General features: G+C 40.4%; 1 protein-coding gene across 1 annotated transcript in view; it reads right to left on the bottom strand.

Annotated features, from left to right (window-relative positions):
- Positions 1-20074, bottom strand: part of phf3 (PHD finger protein 3) — a 133952-nt gene that overhangs the window by 31119 nt on the left and 82759 nt on the right. Inside the window, exons 7-10 of the mRNA XM_041187764.1 lie at positions 8184-8334; positions 5927-6083; positions 2183-2299; positions 596-724 (exon numbers count right to left, since the gene is read on the bottom strand). Coding sequence (XP_041043698.1) covers positions 596-724; positions 2183-2299; positions 5927-6083; positions 8184-8334 — 554 coding nt within the window. The remainder of the gene's footprint in view (positions 1-595; positions 725-2182; positions 2300-5926; positions 6084-8183; positions 8335-20074) is intronic.

Raw genomic sequence — 20074 nt, 5'->3', positions numbered from 1 at the left:
GTATCTTTAATTTCATTATTGTTACAGGACAGTTGTACATGAGGAATTGTGTAGCAGCAAATTAGCTGTTGTCTTACTATATAGCTAACAAGTAACTTACTACAATCAGTTGGTAAATTTTCATAAAATTCTTGTCAAAAATTGAGCATAAAAAATCAGTTTACAAGGAAATGAAAAATCATGAACACTTGTTAAATGAAGAGATTTTATGAAATGGTGCCATGACGTAAGCTTCATGTGCTTCACACGGTTTTCCATCCATTAATTTTAATGCATGGACAAGAGGACATGGTGACCTCCATGCCTAAATTACCAGCAAAAACCTCTAGGCAAGGACTGCCAATTCATAAAATCTATATATTTTTTCCTGGCTGATATGTTTTTTTAGTTTCATGTTTTCCTGTTGTAAACCCTGGAATTAGTCTATGTCATAGGCCTTTTAGAAACACAAAACTAGGTGGTAACACAATAGCCACATGCAAATGAGTTCAAAAATAATCCATTAACAGAAAAGGCATTTACTAAATCTGATTTTAGAGAAAATATTGACAAAGTTCACAGAGTATTTTATTTGATCTCATTATTTATTATTTACCTCTGTAACTACCACCTCAGATTCTTTCATTGGTGTCTCACTCTCAATTTCTATTTCGCCTTTGTGCGTTATTTTTGTAATTGGCCGCCTTTCAACCTCCCTTTGTTCCTTTTCTATCATTTCAATCATCTGTGGATAGAATAAACATATTTCAGATACACTGCAATGAAAATGCGCAGGAAATCTTATGAATACATAATCTGCCCATCTGTTCTTTGTCAAAATGAATTTCATTGCAATAAATGAGCATTTTATGAAAATTCCAATTCCAGTTACAGCACACCAAAAGTACGGAACAGAAAAGGCATTAAGTCTAACAGACATGCCCCTTTCACAATCTGGCCTACGTTTTCCGATTGCAACACCGCAAGTAAATCATTAAACTAAATGGGCTGGATTTTGCCGTCGGCGAGCAGGGGGCAGGGCCCGCTCGCCAACGGCAAAATGACGCGGGATGATGTTGGGGGGGGAACCCCCAACGTCATCCCGCCCCATTTAAATTTTCAGGAAGGCAGGGGCACAGCGAGATCAGCTGTCCGCCCTCCGACCTGTCAATGGCCAATTGAGGCCGTTGAATGGATAATTAAAACAATTAAAGGCTCTGCCCGTCCAACCTTAAGGTTGGTGGGCAGGCCAGGAGCCCCGGTGGGCTTCTGAAAAAATATGAAATATCATCCACCGGCGGGATGAGGTTTCATGTAGAGTTTAAAAAAGTTTATTAAAGTTTCAGTGAAATTTATTAACATATCCCATCTCATGTGACATTGTCACATGAGGGGGACATGTTAAGGATTTTATTATTTTTCTATTTTTAAAGTTTATACAGCTGTCAACAATCTCCCTGAGGCAGCGCTTAGCCTCAGGGAGATGTGCGCTCTTTCATGTGCATGCGGACGTCACACTGGGCGGGCCACTTATAATGGCGGCGGGGCCCGCTTCTCTGGTAGGAATCGACTCCTCGCCTGCCGGAGATAGGGTCGGGCCCACCCGCCCGACAGGCAGAAAATTCTGCCCAATGGGTGGATTGGTGCCCAATTGGTGCCACTATGTCAGTTTAGCCTATCATAGGCACTTTCTCTTTTGTTTAAGGACGTAAACAGCATTCTGCATAATTTCCCAATGCAATCAAGTTAACCCCCAAAATATATAGTGTCGTCTAGTTCTACACTCCACTGAAATTTTAAAACCTGCCTACTTTTACATTATTTATGTCTCTTGGTATTCAAAAGCCCCGTCAGTGCTATGAATCTCTCTTAGCAACTTCAAACTATAAGTCCAGAATCACTTTTACTGCTTTTTTCAAAACCTGTTCAATGCATAATTTTTCATTTGAAAGTAGAAGATTCAAAAAGGCAGATAATATTCAAATAATTATACATATTTTAGAGGTAGCAATAACAATAAATAGCAGGTTCACATTGGCTGGACACATTCCGTGCAATTATTAATCATCCATATCTACCTTTTTACTGATGCCCCTTCATTGTGTGAATGGACAATACAGGATAGGCAATTTAGAAATGAATGAACAAAGTTTCTAAAAAGGAAATATGCATAAAAATAAATAACAACCAAAACAGATCTTACATGTCTATTCTCTCTTTGTCTCCATGCAGCTAATTCCTTGGATGCCAACTCCTCTGGACTCATGCGAATCAAATGATCAGGTATTATGTCACCTTTTAACACTCGTTTAAACAAGACCTGAAATCATTTAAAGTTTTTTCAAATGAAAATTATAATTTATAACAACCAATTTAAGATTATCAGCAGGCTCACAATGTGGCTCACTCAGGCTTGCTAGAAGCTACATATATTCATACACAGGAACCTGTCCTCTGCAGGCAAAAAGAACATGTCCAGGCATTGCACCTTGTTGAATCAAACAAAAGCGTGTGGCGTCAATAGTCCCCTGGTGTTTTCTACGTGGCAACACTTCAACCAGAGTCCACTTGCCAACCAAACAGCAGACTTTTCTCATCAATTGTTGCTTGCTTTGAAATTTGGCACTCTTGTGTCTGTCCTCATGAGTGCAAGATAGAACGCTTCAATAGAATGTCTCTTTATTCAGCAATAATTTATATTTGATAAAAATTAATTTTCATTTCTGTAAGCAAGTGTATTTAATCATATAAATAACTAAATGATGAAATTGTATTAACTTTCCATAGTAAAACTTGAATTACTAAGGTGGGTAGATAAGAGCTAAGATACAGATGGGACACAATCTAACTGAACAGTGGAGAAAACTCAAGGGACTGAATGGTGTACTCCTGTTCCCAAATTCCTTTCTCCTAACTTTTAATTTAAAAATCTTCTAATGTGCGAACTCAAAAACTATTATCAGTTATGCAATAATCAAATGCACCTGCAATTTTAGGCTGGTGCAGTAAATTTCAGTAATATTCTCTGCAATGTTTACAAACAAGTGCTGACATCAAAATGTTTTGCTAAGTCACAACTGTCTCATATGCTACAAAGATAAGTGAGATCTAAAAACAAATGCTTCTTTAGCTGGGCAACCCATGATTCACAGGTGAGTGCTGACTAGTAACTGAGCTACAGACAATATCACACACAAGCTCAAGGATACACTCCTGGTGATAGTCACTGCATAGGAACAGGATGGCTGGCTAATTTCCATTCTCTAATCCAGAGGTGCTGAAATCAATTTGATCAATTATTGCAGTACCTGTCAATCAGCAACCTCCAGTTCTGCACAGCAGTTATCAACTGCATAAATTTCAGTCATTTGGACAGCAATGGCAAACTGTTTTTAGATTATGCATTAATTTATGAATTATTTTAAAATGTTCTTCTTTTCCTCAAAAAGTTAGCTCTCTAGCTTCAGTGGTTTTAAACGAACAAAGGTTTAATCCTGCCAGGAGGCACATTTGAATTCAGAAAGCAGAGTTCCCTCCTGGCCATTTTAACTCTTCTTTCAAATGTCCCATCAAAGATAACCAAATGCAGACAGTTTCCAATATTACGGCTTATGTTCACGTGATATAATTTTATATTTGTTGATATGAATTATGTTATTGTACTCCTGCTGTCATATAAGCACTGGTGTCATTTAGGAAAATAAGGATAAAAAGGGAAAATACTTTTAAAAACTAGCACTGAAACAGCAAAATGTCTCCTACTATGAATTACTTTTGAAGTTTTTTTTAGTTTATTCTTTCATCGGATGTGGGGTGTTGCTGGCAAGACCAGCATTTGTTGCCCATCCCTAAGTGCCTTTGAGAGGACAGTTAAGAGTCAGCCACATTTCTGTGGGTCTGGAGTCGCATGTAGGATAGAGGTTAAATAAAAACAAAAATAGCTGGAAAAGCTCAGCAGGTCTGACAGCATCTGTGGAGAGGAAGACTTGAAACATTAACTTTGTCTTCCTCTCCACAGATGCTATCAGACTTGCTGAGCTTTTCCAGCTATTTTTGTTTTTATTTCAGATTTCCAGCATCCACAGTATTTTGCTTTTATCTTAGGGCAGAGCTTATTTGCTCTGGCAGATTTCCCTCCCTAAAGGACATTAGTGAACCAGATGGGTTTTACAACAATAGTTTTCATGGTCACCATTACCAAGACTAGTTTTCAACTCCAGATTTTATTAATTGAATTTAAATTCCATCAGCTGCCATGGTGGGATTTGAATCCATGTGTTCATGGTACCACTATGCCACCATAAGTGTAGGGGGTCTTCTTATCACAAAATAAACACTGACGAGCAACGTTGTTTGGCTCACTCTAGCTTATCATTCACAATGAGCCAACAATCCTTCATAGCAGCAATACTACTAAATATTTTTAGAGGTATTGCTCCATTAATCTACCCCAGAAAGCCATTTCAACATAGTGAGCACAATTTCCTCACACAAGTTTCAATGCCTGAGGCAGTCCACGGCATTTCAACAAAATATTGTAATTTTAAGTACATAAATTTCAGTACCAGTTGGGGTTAGAGGCAATTGGTGATGCAGAAAGACAACAGACAGATTGAGGATTTTAAAAACAAAGGTTAGAGAAAGAAGAAGCGTATAACATTCTGAAAAATAGGACAAAATTTCAACAACTTAATTCCTGCTGGAGCTCAGCTGGAAATTTCAGCGCAGGTTCCCAACAGCACGACGGCACAGAAATTTCAGTGCCATTTCTGCATAACAGTGATCCAAGAAAGTAATTACAGCAAAGATGTGCAGTTACTGAAGGGAGTCCACAGGAAGGCTACAAAACCAATTCCTGAATTTTTACAACTCTTTAATGAGGGAAGATTATATACCCTGGCACTTACTCTTTGAAGATGAATGGGTGTGGGTGACTTAAGGTCTTTTAAGGTTTTCATAGGTATGGAAAATTTGGATCCAGGAACTTTCTAATATTGAGCTCATTGATGTCCTTTAACTATAAATATTACTTAATCAGATCATTTGTACTTAACAGAGGACCTTGTCCTTCGCTAATGAGCATTCATTATACGTCTCCCTGAGTGGGCAGAGAGGGTTTAACATCTCATTTGAAAGACGGCACCTCCGACAATACAGCTCTCCCTCAGTACTTTACTGGAGCTTTAGTCTTGATTTTGTGCTTAAGTCCCTGGGGTGAGACTTGAATCAACAACCTTCCAAACCTGGGGCAAGTGTGCTACCAAATGAATCACTGCAGAAGCAATGGAAATAGAGTTTGTTCACTGAGCCACAAGGGAGATGTGCAAGCAAGGAATCTGATATAAGACCGAGAAAAGATTGAGCCTTGAGAAAAGAAATGCAAGTGATCTGTTATAAGTGTACAAGATGGTTAACAGTAGACTAACTGTGGAAAAGGCAAATCTGGAAAAATTGAAATAAGTTGTAAAGTCAATGGGAGAGAGATTTTCAAACTAGTCAAAGGTAAATTTCGGAATTTATCAGAAAGATATTCTTCACAACAGTGATCAACAAATGGAATAGATTTTCAGGCACAGTAACTAGACAATCATTTAAAAATCAAATAAATGCTGCAATAGGGAGCCTTTAGAGGATTTCTGGATGGATAACTAAGGAAGGGGCAAATGGCCTCTCACATCCATAATTATGAAAATGATGAGATTAATATTAGTTGATAAACTTGTTACATCTGAGAAGTAACTTACCTTCAACAATTTAACAAATCTGCCAGCACAAACTGAACACAAAACATATTTCCTGTGTTCAGATGAGTGACATCAATCCAATTACCCAAGTCAACCTTGACAAACTAAATCCTGTTATATTAATCTTACAAAACATGAGTGTTCAAAAATCAGCATTCTTGAAGCTTTTTATTTTTTTTTTTGAACAATTGCTATTTACATACTTGATTTTTTGGATCTTTGAGGTTAAACATCAAGCTTCTGTATTTGCTTTTGTACTTAGTATCTGTGTCCCCATAAAAAGAAAATAGCTTTCTTTCAATTCTGGCTGCAACCTTTGTCGCTCGCTCCTCTGGCACTTTCAGATCCGATTCCGAGAGCCTGAACAAAAGCAAAATGTGTTTCATTGTTAATATAGTGATAATTAATCAGTAGTACTGCATTTCTCATGAGACTAATACATAAAATCATAGAATGAAATAGCAAAGAAGGCCATTCAGCATGCTGTGTTTGTGAAAGAACTATCCAATTTACTTCCATTTCCCTGCTTTTTCCCCAAAGCCCTCTACTTTATTCCCTTCAATTCCCTTTATAAGTTCTTGACTCTGCGTCCACCAAGCTTTCAGGCAGTGCATTCCAGATTGTAACTACACATTTTTGCTTCTTCATGTCTCCTTTGGTTCTTTTGCTAAACACTTTAAATCCATGTCCTCTGGTTACTGACACTTCCACCACTGGAAAAGTTTATCCTTATTTACTCTATCAAAACCCTTCATGATTTTGAAGACCTTTCTATCAAATTTCCTTTTAATCTTCCTCACTCTAGGGAGAACAACTCCAGTTTCTCTGGTTTCTCCAAGTAACTGAAGACTTACATCCCTGGTACCATTCTAGTTAACTTCCTCTGTGTTAATCATACATTAATAATTGAGTATTTAACTGTGTTCAAGTGATGAGCATAAATTGGAGCATCAGTTGTGATCTTCTCTATATAGAAGCAGTGATTGTTGGGTTAAGAGGTGTTTGAAATGTGCATTTCTGTGAATTAAAGTTCATAAAGTGTTTAATGATTAGACTCCAGTTCTATCCTTCACTGCCTGGCTCTCTGCAATAGAACACTTTGAAGAACCCTTTCTTAAGGCCTTGACATCATTCCTGAAGTGCGGTGCCCAGAATTGGACACAATATTTCAGCTGAGGCCTAACCACTGTTCTATAAACACTTAGCATAAGTTCCGTTCCTTTTGTACTCTATACTTCTATTTCTAAAGCCAAAAATCCCACATATTGTTTTAAAAAGCCTTCTGAACTTGACAGATTTGTCTCTGTTCCTGCACTCCAAATTAAAAAAATTATTGCCCCACTTATTGCCTCTCCTCATTCGTCCTATCACACTGCATGGGGGGAGCTTTCATCTGTCATGTGTCTGCCCGTTTCACTTGACTAACTATATCCTTCTGAAGTCTGAGACGATCCTCCTCACTATTTACTACATTTCTGAGTTTCATGTCATCTGCAAATCTTGAAATTATGCCCCGCATATCCAAATCTAACTCACTTGTAGCCCCAATACAAATCTCTGGGGAACACCACTGCATACTTCCCTCAAGCCTGAAAAGCAATCATTCACCATTGCTCTCTACCTTCCAATCCTAGATAATTTCATTTCCATGAAACCTTTAATCCCGTGAGCTTCAATCTTGCTAATAGGTCTATTATGTGGTGCTTTATCAAACCCCTTATGAAAGTCTACATTCAAGTTTGTTGCCCTCCTCTATGTTATTGAAATAGTTGAGATTCAAATTGGGGGCCAGCTGTCATCAGTGGTAAATCAGGTATGCCAAAGGAACAGGTGAACATCAGAACTTTGGTTATCTGTACCCAGATAACTCTCAAACTATGATGAGCAGCGGCTTGAGAATTTGATATTCCATAATTTATTTATTTTTCTGTAATGGCTGATTTACTGAATGGTACTTCCCTCCTTCTATGCTTACGAGCCCACAATTTCCTTCCCAGACAAGCATAATAGCAGAAAACACAATCTATTGTTACTGATGCCATACATGCACTGATTAAAAGTACTTTCTGCAGTGATAGTGTTGCTTTCATTTGGTAACTGGCATTGCCCTTCAAAAGTTAGGCCAGGAATCTTTACAGTTTAGGTGACTTGCAAAATATAGCAAGTAGGAAATATTTATACTTTAGAGAACAACAACATAACTTATGATAGATAGTAGTAAAAAAAAAAGTAAATTAACCACTGAACTCAACAATAGTGCACTTTTGACATAATTTAGTTTAGGACTAACCTGGCACCATTTACAAATATTTAACAGGAAGTAATACTTCACCAAGGCTTCTTTCTTACCTTGCTTTCCTTTGGATTCTTTGTTGATTACAAAGAAAAAAATAACAAAGATAATCTGAACCTGTTTTAATAGCTTCTAAAATTTGTCCACCAAAATTAACTCTAATTTACCTTTTTGCTAAAATGTCCATCAGAGAATGCCGGACATTCTGTCTAATTTGCTCAACAGTAGGCTGAGGTGCAGAAGGGCTAGTTGGAGGTGGTGTGCTATTTGATCCTCCTTTCTCTACTTTCTTCTTCACAGCTTGTTTGTCCTTTAAGTCTGAAATAAATATAAAAAAACATAATCCACATTTCTCTGAATTCTGCAGAATTTTCCTAATATAGGACCATATTTTTTTATACCACAGAAAAGAAGCTATGGATTCACATTTGTTTTCCCAGGCTGTGATTTTCCCCAATCTTGACCAGCACTTTTTAAGGAAAGGTTGGACTCTTCCCATGCCAGGGTGAGTAAAACAAGATAGTTAAGCCAGCGAAGCCCTCATGACGTCAACATCTAACACACCAATAGCACCAGCAGTTTCCTCTCCCATGCCCTACTGTACTCAATTACACTGCCATTTTTACTAACTCCATACCACTTCAACTTCATCAAATTTAGCAACAGAAATCCGAATTAATCCAATGGCTTTATTATTTATTATACAATTAATATTTTGTACGAGGAGATCAAAATTCAGATCTTAGTGTTGTGAAAACATTCAGTGACTAGCGATCAGGTTTTTTTTTAATTATACTTATATTCATATAACTTTCTTGAAAATTTAATTTCAATTATTTTCATAAGTGCCAAATCTACCAAAACTTCAGATCCCTTTCTGCTTCATTTCAAGTATTTCTACACTATCTAGTACTGTATTTATAATAGCTATTTTTTTGCCAATACATACCAGTGGTGTGCAGAACTAGAGTTTATTTAGACTCATTTTTTGTTGTTTTGCTGGTCTTAACTAAATCTTTAGTATCATTTTGCAAACCTAAACAGATTGTTTTTGATTTCTGCTTCTACATCATTAAAGATTAGGAACAGGAAGCACCCAGTGCAAAATCCTGGGGCTCTAGGCTTTGTTTTGCCCCTCATTCTGACCCCTAACCAGCCCAGGCTAGAGTTTCCTACATGGTACTACCAGAATTTGGACTTAAAATTGCACCTAATAAAATCGCATCCGGTACCCTTGCAATCTACTTTTCAAAAAAAATGTTTACTTCATTCATGGGGCATGGGTGTCACTGAAAAGGCCAATAGTTATCACCAATTGCCCTTGAGAAGATGGCGGTAAGCCATCTTCAGTAACGGCAGCAGTACTTGTAGTGTAGCTACAGCCACAGTGCTATTAGGCAGGGAGTTTTGACCCAGCAACAATGAAAGAATGGCAATATATATTTCCAAGTTAGGGTGGTGTGTAACTTGCAAGGGAACTTGCAGGTGGTAGTGTTCTCATATGCCTGCAGCCCTTGTACTTTTAGGCAATAGAGCTTGTAGGTTAGGCAGAATGCGCCCAAGCGCAGAAAGACCCATAAACATGTGCAATGCACGTGGTTGAAACATAATCAGAACAGAGCCTCAAAGTGCAAGGATTTTTATTTTTATGAATTTATATTTTTTTATGAATTTTATGGATTTTATTCATTCATGGATGTGGGCATCATTGGCTAGGCATGCATTTATTGCCAATACCTAATTGCCCTTGTTTAGAGGGCATTTAAGAGTTAACCACATTGCTGTGGGTCTGGAGTCACATGCAGGCCAGACCAGGTAAGAACATTAGTGAACCAGATGGGTTTTTACAACAATCGACAATGGTTTCATGGTCATCATTAGACTTTTAATTCCAAATTTTTATTGAATTCAATTTCAAATTCCACCACCTGCCGTGGCAGGATTCGAAACTGGATCCCCAGAGCATTACCCTCAGTCTCTGGATCATTAGTCCAGTGACAATGCTACTATGCCATCGCCTCCCCTAAATGGCCTAGGATGGACTAATGAAAGTCAAAGATAAAAAGTTCCTTCATAGTGAAGTTGAGGAGTGCACAGTAAGCAGCATATAGCTCATGAATTGCAGATTTTTTCAAATTAATTTATTCAAATTGCTTTGCAGAGACTGAATTGTCTCCACTGTTTCCCTTCTCAGACAGTGGTGTGGTGGTAATGTCACTAGACTAATAATTCAGAGGCGCAGGTTAATACTCTGGGGACATAGGGCTGAATACAAAGTCGCAAACCGACTGATTTTTAAAAAGGCTGCCCTGTAGTGATAACACACTGTGAATGGCCTTAACAAGCAGGGAGTGGGCCTTCCGGTCCTCAGTGGAAGGAAGTCCCACCCATGAGAGCTGCTGGCCACTCTTGCAGTCCTAGCAGCACCAGAGCTCACAGCCAACGGGACAGCACAATGAGCAGGCTGTCTCAGATGCTAGTGCCAGTGAGGGGACAGCACCTAGACGTAGCACCCGAAAGTGTAAATTTAAAACACCTTAGGCACACCACGGGTTTCTCACTGGTGCTTTAATGTTGCCCCGCAATGAGGTCATGATTAGTTGGTGTGGTGTTTAACACCTTTGTCATTTTGTTTCCTTAAGTTCATTTTGTTACATCATTAAATTAGACATGTAATCATGGCTGAGGGCGCCTCTTCTCCTTTGCAGGTGGATGGTTACCAATGTTATGAGTGAGTTGTGTCACAGTGAGCTTTATTGACAAGGCCCTTAGTTAATGTTCCTATCCAGGCAGATTTAGCACTCAAGTATCGAGTATGGAACCTGCAGCTCAGGATTTTGTTGCAGATCCATCTGTGGTGTTCCAGCTGAAGGGTCGTTGGATTTAAGCCTCCCAAGTGTCCCTGCCTCCCTGGAGTATGCCCGGGTCAGCGTCCCCCCCCTCAACATTTCCTTTTGCACGCTCATCCTCGGATTCACTGCTGGACTCATCATGTGCAGACACAGCCACTGCATTGACATCTTTGTCGTCCATAGCGTCCCCCCTTTCCAGTGCAAGATTGTGGAGAGCGCAGCATGCAACCACCGTCAGCGATATACAATCCAGGGGGTACTGGAGTGCACCCCCTGAATGGTCCAGACATCGGAAGCGCATCTTGAGAAGACTGATGGTTCTCTCCACCACAGCCCTTGTGGTGCCCTGGCTCCTATTGTACCACTGCTCAGCTTCCGTTCTTGAATGGCGGAAAGGCATCATGAGTCACCTTCTGAGGGGATAGCCCTTGTCACCCAGCAGCCATCCATCCAGCCGTGCTGGAGCACTGAACAGCCCCGGCACCTGGGAGTGTCTGAGGTTGTAGGCGTCGTGGGAACTGCCTGGGCACCTTGCACAGACATGCAGAATCTGCATCCTGTGATCACACACTATCTGCACATTCATGGAGTGGAATCCCTTCCTGTTGACGAAGGCACCGGGCTCACCTGCTGGCGCCTTGATGGCTACATGTGTGCAGTCAATTGCACCCTGGACGCTGGGGAAGCCAGTAATTGCAGCAAAGCCTCTGGCTCGCTTTGTCTGGCTGGCCTGGTCCCAGCGGTAGTGGATGAACGTCAAATGCACGCCTGAACAGAGCGCCTGTCACCTGTTTGACAGAAGTGTGGACAGTTGATTGGGAGACACTGCAAACATCACCCACCAAGCCCTGGAAAGAGCTAGAGAAGTTGAGGACAGCTGTGACCTTTAGAGCCAATGGCATGGGATGTCCACCCACACCGTTAGTGGAAATCTCAGGGCCTATCATCTAACAGGTAGAGTTGACTGTCTCCCTTGAGAGACAGAGCCTCCTTTGGCACTGCACCTCAGACATATTGGTAGCTGCTTCGTCGCAGGTGCACCCTGGCAACAGGGTAGTGGCGTCTTCTGCGGCCCCTTCCGCCTTGGACTGTCTGTTGGCCCTGCGCCCCTTGCGCCTGCGCCTCTCCTCCCAAAGGTGGCGCCCCTGGATGTACTTCCTGGCCTCCTCCCATTTCTGGCCTTCCCTTCCTCCTCAGAGGAGGTGCCTCCAGTGGAGAGCACAACTCCCATTCCTAGGCTAAAGGAAAATTTCCTGAAACTGGCAGGCCCCAAAAAGGATCTCCACTGTACAGTGCAGACCTGAAGGTTGAGTCCTGTCCAAACAGCTGGTATGAGTTTTGAAGCATTTCTGCTCACACAGGCAAGTATCAGTAACTTTCAAAATTAAATATTTGACTGAGCACATTCGCGACCCCACTGACACCTCTTATCCCACCCGTGGATGAGGTTTATACAAATGTGTCATACCCGCCAGCCCGATGCCCCTGTGCATGACCTGAAGATCGCCGTCAATTGGTGCCTCAAGTGGCCCATTAATTAATGGCGGGTGCGCAATGGAGATCATCGCGCGCACCCACCGAAATATTGCGATGGTGCACGGTGACATCACAACGCTCGCCCGACATCAATGAGTATCATTTTACCTGTCGGCATGCAGGTCCTGCCCCCACATGTCAACGGGAAAATTCTGCCGATTAAGGTACTCACACACAGAAACCCAGGAAGTTATAGGCACTTGTTCGTATAGGCAAGGGAATCAAAAGTTATCAGGGGTAGATGGAAATGATGAATTCAAAACACAAACAGATCAGCCATGATCCTATTGAATGGCAGAGCAAGCTCGAAGGGCTGAATGGTGTATTCTGCTCCTATTTAGTATGGAATCCTTCATTTTTAATTTAAAATTTCAGAAAGTGAAATAAATAATTAGATTAAAGGTAGGCGATACTATAAAGATAAACATGAAACGATAAGGCTTTTTTAAAAAAATGTGCTATTTGTTATGGAGCAATTTGAAATTCCGCAACTATAACAAGAGTTTTTTCAGGGCCAGTGAGAATTTTTAGCAGTAATTATGAAATTAATACATTGTTAATGTCATGAAGAGATATTAATGTCTATAATGTTATTGGAAATTATTTTTTAAATAGAGTTTAGAGGTATTTGTGTGTGTGTGTGTGTGTGTGTGTGTTTTAATTGGATTAAAGCCAACTAGTCTGGATGCTTTGATGTATTGCAAGAAGTAGGCTTGAAATGGTAATTAGATTAACATGGAGAAGTTTAGAAACCATGGAGAAGTTTAGAAACGTAGGTGTCAAGAGGGCAATTTGCATTTTTAAATAAACCATTCAAAAGAATGGGTGAAATCTTGCACCTAGAGACACCAAGCAATGTGTTTATATTTTTAGTGGGACGATGGAAAATTTACATTCAAGGGAAAAGCTAGGTATAAACAGAAAGGAGTTTGTGTGTGTAAGTCAGAGGCATTTAAGATCCAACCAGCCTGTAAGCCTACAACCGTGTCAACAAAGGAATCAAATTGAAAGGAACCTCATTTTGAATTCATATGGTCAAATGTGTTTTGCCTGGTGTCTGTTTAAAGTCTATGGGTTACTGTTGCCTTGGTGAAGATTTACCTGGGAGTGATTAATTTGGGGATTTGTTTAAAAGTTATTATGGTAGTACTTTGTAGACCTGTGTGTGTTTAATTCATTAAATTAATAAATGCTTAATTTAGTTTAATATAAAAAAGCCTTTGGAGGCTTGGTGGTCTTATTCCTGAATTCAGAGCTGCATCTCAAACATGCCAATTGTAAATACAGGTTATGACAGTTGTTCAAGTTTCCCTCTGGGATTTAAACAACTCAGCCTTTACCAACTGTTGTGTCATAACAGTTAAAAACTCAGTTACACCTCATTCACTTTTACAAGTGTTTTTACAGTAAGGATAACAGCTGTATGAGTGGAAGGTTTCACCAATTCAATTGATTTTCATTGACTGCAGATGGGAGGTCCTCAACAGCACATCCTCTGGAGAAGCAAGAATTACTGACAGCAACTTCTGATTTTCCACTTTATTCTGCATGTGTGGACTCCAGAAGTTGTCATCATCATCATCATCAGGGGAGCAACAATGGCAAACACCGAGAATTTTGCCGTCATGACCAGCAGAAAATCTGGGCCACTGATTCTCATGATAGTTGTCAGCATTACACCCCTAATTTCTTGTAATGCATGAGGATAAATGGATTTCTTTCTTTTGAGGTCTTATATTTCCATTTAAAACATCAATATTTTTGACAACAAAGAGATTAACGTCTGAATAGATGTTTGTTGCTGTTGGACATGTTGTCATAATGCTCTCTGGTGAGTGCTTCAAAAGAAAATAGTCAGCTAGTATACTGAATATTTACCTTCAGTTTAATATCCATTAGCTCATCTAAAATCAAAGACTGAGAGGGTAATATATACTTATGTATATGTGGAGGACACCGAAGTTAAGAATAAATCAACAAGTATTGACTATGTGATGGCAAGCTCAAGTGTTAAAAGCCAAATTATTTAAGAGGTGGTTGGTTATAAAGAGATGAGAATTAAGGAGCAAAAGTAAAGATCAAAAGAATGATTCTTTCAAACTATCCTTTTTTACTTGCTTAGAACGTAAAAAGACAAATAAAAGTCTGACTATTTGTTCTGGACTTAGCAATACATAGTGTTTTTTCACTTATTCTTGGGATGTGGGTGTCACAAGCCAGGCCAGCATTTATTTCTCATCCCTAATTGCCCTTGAGAAGGTGGTGGCGAGCCATCTTCTTGAATACAACAGAGGGGCTTTTGTTAGGTCACTTCAGAGGGTAGTTAAAAATCAACTATATTGCTGTGGGTTTCAAATCATATGTAGATGATACACGGTAAGGACAACAGATTTCCTTCCCCAAATTACACGAGTGAACCAGATATGTATTTACAATCTGGTAGTTCAAGGTCACCATTACTGATACTAGTTTTTGATGCCAGATTTATTTAATCAACAGAATTTAAGTTCCTCAGCTGCCATGGAGACATCTGAAGTAGCGTCTCGGACCATTAGTCCAGGATTCCGGATAACTAATCCTATAACCGAAGCACTATGTTACCGTACTCCCAGAGCGTTACAATCCCGATAATATAGGCCTGAACTTTTCAGGCGGCGGGCGGGCTCGGCGGGAGCAGTCGCGAAGCTGATTGCCGTCTATGATCAGCTCTGTGCCATTTTACGCGGGCGGGCCAATTAAGGCCTACCCAGCATAAAACGCGAGCCATAGTGCTCAGCGCTACCTGTGTGGGTGGGTGGAGGGGCGGGGGAGAGGACGGAGCTGCCTCAGGGAGATTGAATTGATATTGAAATAATTAAATAAATGGTTTCAAAATTTATTTAAACATGTCCCCTCGTGTGACTGTGTCCTAAAAGATGTGACGGCCGCTTGGCCTTTTCGCATGCCCGCCAACCTTAAGGTTGGATGGACAGCGTTAACAATTAGATCAATTGCTTTCTTAATGGCCTTAATAGGCTGTTTACCTATCAGCAGGCGTGCAGCCGACTCTGGCGCACGCCCGCCAAACGAAATATCACAGGGCTGCGCGATGATGTTGGGATACATGCCCAACATCATCGCACTTCATTTTATGGTGTTGGCGTGTCGTACCCACCCCCACACGCCAACTGAAAAATCCTGCCCATAATTAATCAAGCCAATAAATTCAAATTTAAAAATGTTGTTTGTTTGAAGTTGCTCTTTTAAATAATAAAAATGCTCACACATCAGGCTCAAATCAGGAATGATAGTGGCTAGTTTTTTTAATTTCTTTCATGGGGTGTGGACGTCGCTGACTGGGCCAGCACTTTTATTGCCCATCCCTAACTGCCCTTGAGAATGTGGTGGTGAACTGCCTTCTCGAACAACTCAAATCCAGGTGATGTTGGAACACCAACAGAGCTGTTAGGGATGGAATTCCAGGATTTTGACCCAGCGACAATGAAGGAACGGTGATATAGTTCCAAGTCAGGATGGTGAGTGGCTTGGAGGGAAACTTGCAGGTGGTGGTCTTCCCATGTACCTGCTGCCCTTGTCCTAAGTGGTAGTGGTCATGGGTTTGGAAAGTGTTGTTGAAGGAGCCTTGGTGAGTTGCTGCAGTGCATTTTGTAGATGGTACCCACTGTTGCTACTGTGTGTCGGTGGTGGAGGGAGTAAATGTTGAAGGTGGTGAATGGGGTGCCAATCAAGTGAGCTGCTGTGTCCTGGATGGTATTGGGCTTCTTGAGTGTTGTTGGAGCTGCCCTCAATCAGGTAAGTGGGCAGCATTCCATCACACTCCTGACTTGCACCTTGCAAACAGTGTACAGTGTTTGCACCTTGCAAACAGTGGGGTGTCAAGAGGTGAGTTACTTGCTGCAGAATTCCCAGCATCTGACCTGCTCTTGTAGTATTTATATGGTTGGTCCAGTTCAGTTTCTGGTCAATGGTAACCCCCCCATTGATAATGGGGGATTCAGCAATGGTAATGCCATTGAATGTCAAGGGGAAATGACTGGATTCTCTCTGTAGTTCTGTAGAAATTTATATTAAGAAAATTAAGCTCTCATGGCTTTCACTTCTCTGGTCTAATGCAAAGAGCAGTCTTTAGATGAAGCAGGATACAAAGGCGAGAGGGACCAGGGGACACGTAAAAAATTAGTCCTCATCTTAAGGTCAAAATTCTGTCCTCCACTGATGAGAGGGTACAATTACAGGGTAATGAGTTTTCATGATAAACATGGAAATAGGAATTTATATGGGAAAAGCTGCAAAGAAGTATGCACAGCCAAAACTTTGAACAATTTTATATATAGGTGATCATTAAGAACGTAGGAAGTAGTAGGTGACCATATGAGCCCTGGAGCCTGCTCTGTCACTCAATATGATCATGACTGAACCTCAATTCCATTTTCCCACCCAATGCTTTGATGTCAGGAGATCAAAAATTGGTCTATTATCTGAGCCTTGAAAATACTCAACAATGGAGCACTCAACTCTCTAGGGTAGAGAAAATTCCAAAGATTCACAAACCCCCAAGTGAAGAAATTTCTCAGCCCAGTCCTAAAGAATCGGCCCCTCATCCTGACACCGTGCGCCCTTGTGCTAGAATCCCAGCCGGGAGAAACAATTTTTGAGTGTTAACCCTGTCAAGCTCCTTCAGAATTTTTTGCGTTTCAATGAGCGCTCAAGTTTTTCAGCCTCTCATCCTAGAACAGCTCTCTCAGACCAGGAACTAATTTAGTGAGCCTTTGTTGTGCCCTTTCCAAGGCAAGTATTAGTGTTAGGTTGGAAATGCTAATAAAGTGCAGCTTTTTTTGATTTCTGGAATACTTAATATTGGTTTGTAACTATAAACAGGAATAATTGGACTGTAGAGCAGAAGCTCCTAAGCTGTGGGTTGCAACCATCAATTGGGTCACAAAGGTCACATTTAGAGTCAAGAGTCGCTAACTGCTCCTCCTCCGAGCAGCGATGGTGATTGTGAAGAGAAGACCGCCCAGTCTGGAGGCTCTGGCGAGACAGCCTTGGACCTACTGGATCAACTTTGCCAAACAGCACTAGGTGGACGGTGAGCCCAAAGTGCTCTTTAACTTCAGAAATCACTACCAGCAAGAGTTCAAGCGAGCGCAGGATGTCTGTGCGCTGACTTGGTGCAGCTAGAGGCCTTCTTGTGTAACTGGGTCGCTAACTAAGTGCGAGAAGCACTAGGAGGTTAGAAGGTTATGTAGCTGAACCAGGAAGGTGAGTGGAGACCTCAAACTTTACTGTGTTTCTGCTCGTCTCCCTGTTGTCCAGGCTCCTTAGCCCAGGATAGCGACTCTGCTTCACAGACACCAACAACTAAACCAATAAAAGGGCCGGGGAAGGAAAGGGGGCTGGTGAAAGGGGAGAGAGAAGAGGGGCTGGTAAATAAGTTAGAGGTGAGAAGGTGGGTTGGCAAGAGAGACTGGTAAGTGACTGTGTGTGGAAGGGTTGCAAAGAGGGGCTGCTGAGTAAGTGAGGAGACAGCATCTGAGCTGATGAGCTGCTGAGTGATTGTGGGGGAGGAGGGGGTTTGGGATGAGGGGCTGGTGTGTGTGTATGGGGGAGTGCAGGGGTGTTGGGAAAGGGTGTGTGCACGCGCATGTGGAGAGGGTGATTAAAATGGGTCTACGGGGGTGGGGAGTGTGAAGTAGGGGCTTCAGTGAATCTCCTGTCACCAGGGAACATGGACAGCTTGGCTGAAACCTACAAGTTCATAAAAAATAACATTTTTATGAAGTGCTTTAAAGCACCTAATACATCAAATTAAATTTTAAACACTCCGTTGATCTATAATTTGAGAAGTTTATTATATACTGAATGTTACTGTGCTGCTTTATTGGTGTTTTGTTTTTGCTGCCATCTGGGGTCACATTAATATTCAGGTGTTAAAATGTGGTCACATTGGAAAATCGTTCGGGAAGCACTGCTGTAGAGCAATCGCTGTCATTCACTGCCTTATCATGCATGCGTTTTTCTGATTTCCGGACTTCAAACTCCCAAGTCTGGAATTCAGTATTACAAGTTTGATGTGGGGGACTAAACAACCCAGATTCAAAATGAGGTCTCTGGGACTACATTAAGCTAAGGTTTCCTTCTCTCCCCCAAATACAGTGTCCGGTCTGCCACCAAAGCTAGACATTATAGGCTTCAATTTAACTGAACAGTTGGGTCAGCTAATTTAAACTTAAAATATGCAAAAATTGCCCTAATGAAATACAAAATTCTTGAATATGACTAGCAAATGCATTGTGTCCTTCCCAATCAGCATGGGAAGCCTATAACTATTCTTCCTGTAGCTTAATATTAGAACCCTATGCTTTATTTATGAATACTTTAACAGATGTACCTTCCAAGAGCTCTTTTAAACTTTGAAATCCGTTTTAAAAGCAAAAATGAATTTTAGTGATGCCTGAAGTTCTCAAATCTAACCTAGGTTTCAAGAAAATGACTTCTTGAATAAATACCATCAATTTGTCCAATGACGACGTATCCACAACAAATCAAACTCCCTTTTAAAGTAGAATTTACTTGCTTTCTTTAATCTAGGTTTATGACTAAGGAATCTCTGAAAATTAACCACGTTTAAAGAATAGCTATTGCTTTAAGTTTCAGATATTATTCCTCTTCAGCTCAGTCATAAAAATATTAAATTATTTAGCTAGAAATCTTGCATAAATAAACTTCAGATCAGTATCACAGTCGCCTTTTCTCTTGTAAAAAAAAATGGGGAACGAGCTCTGCTTAAAATTGAAAAAGTGCTAACTATAAATAGGTACAAAGTATCAACAGCTGATTTTAAGACTGATGTATAATCTTATAATTCTGATGATTACAACTATCTATCATTTAAATCACCTTAATTAAATAATTGCAGTATAACCATTCCCAGGCATTTATTATTAAATATCTGATCCATATTCACTGCCTGAAATAATCTGATATTTTACCCAACTTCCAAGTTCTAAGTTCCACTTGTTGGAGACAATGATGACTAATGCCAAAAAGAAATTCTAAATTCAAAATCTCTGATTTGGGCCAAGATGTAACCTTCTGGCCACTAAAATATTTTTGGAATACTCATGTTTTAATATTTAAGTGTTACATTAATGCTCCAATCAAGGATATCTAAGGATTATTTATCACTGGAAATTGCAATATTTATCCCACAGCTCTGCATCTTTGCACTATAACTCAAAACACTATTCTATCAATTGACGGCCACCAAAATAATTGCTGGCAAAGAAATAAAAATAAATCCACAAGACTGCATAACGTGTATATATGCATATATGGATAATCGCACTCTACTGGCTGAGCTCCAGTGGTGTTGCACAGAAGCTAAGTTCAAGTGTGTTCTTTCAAGTGCAGAGAGGTTAGAATTGGTGGAATAAATGGATCATGGCACACAAGATAAAATTATGCAGTATTTCCTTATTTTATATTTCCATGGTGAATTTCTCTTTAGGTGAGGGGGACAGAGGAGTGGTAGAGGAAGAGGCCATTAGTTGGAGTTTTGCAAAAGAAAATGTTTTCCAAAAGAATACGTTGTGGGTAGGAAGCAGTGCAAATATATTTCAGTAAAGGCACTGGAGGGGGAATATTCTGGTATTTCAGGTTTAAACAGA

The sequence above is a fragment of the Carcharodon carcharias genome, chromosome 5 (assembly GCF_017639515.1).
Source record: "Carcharodon carcharias isolate sCarCar2 chromosome 5, sCarCar2.pri, whole genome shotgun sequence".
In the NCBI taxonomy this organism is placed as follows: Eukaryota; Metazoa; Chordata; class Chondrichthyes; order Lamniformes; family Lamnidae; genus Carcharodon; species Carcharodon carcharias.
This window is presented reverse-complemented; position numbering and strand designations above follow the sequence as displayed.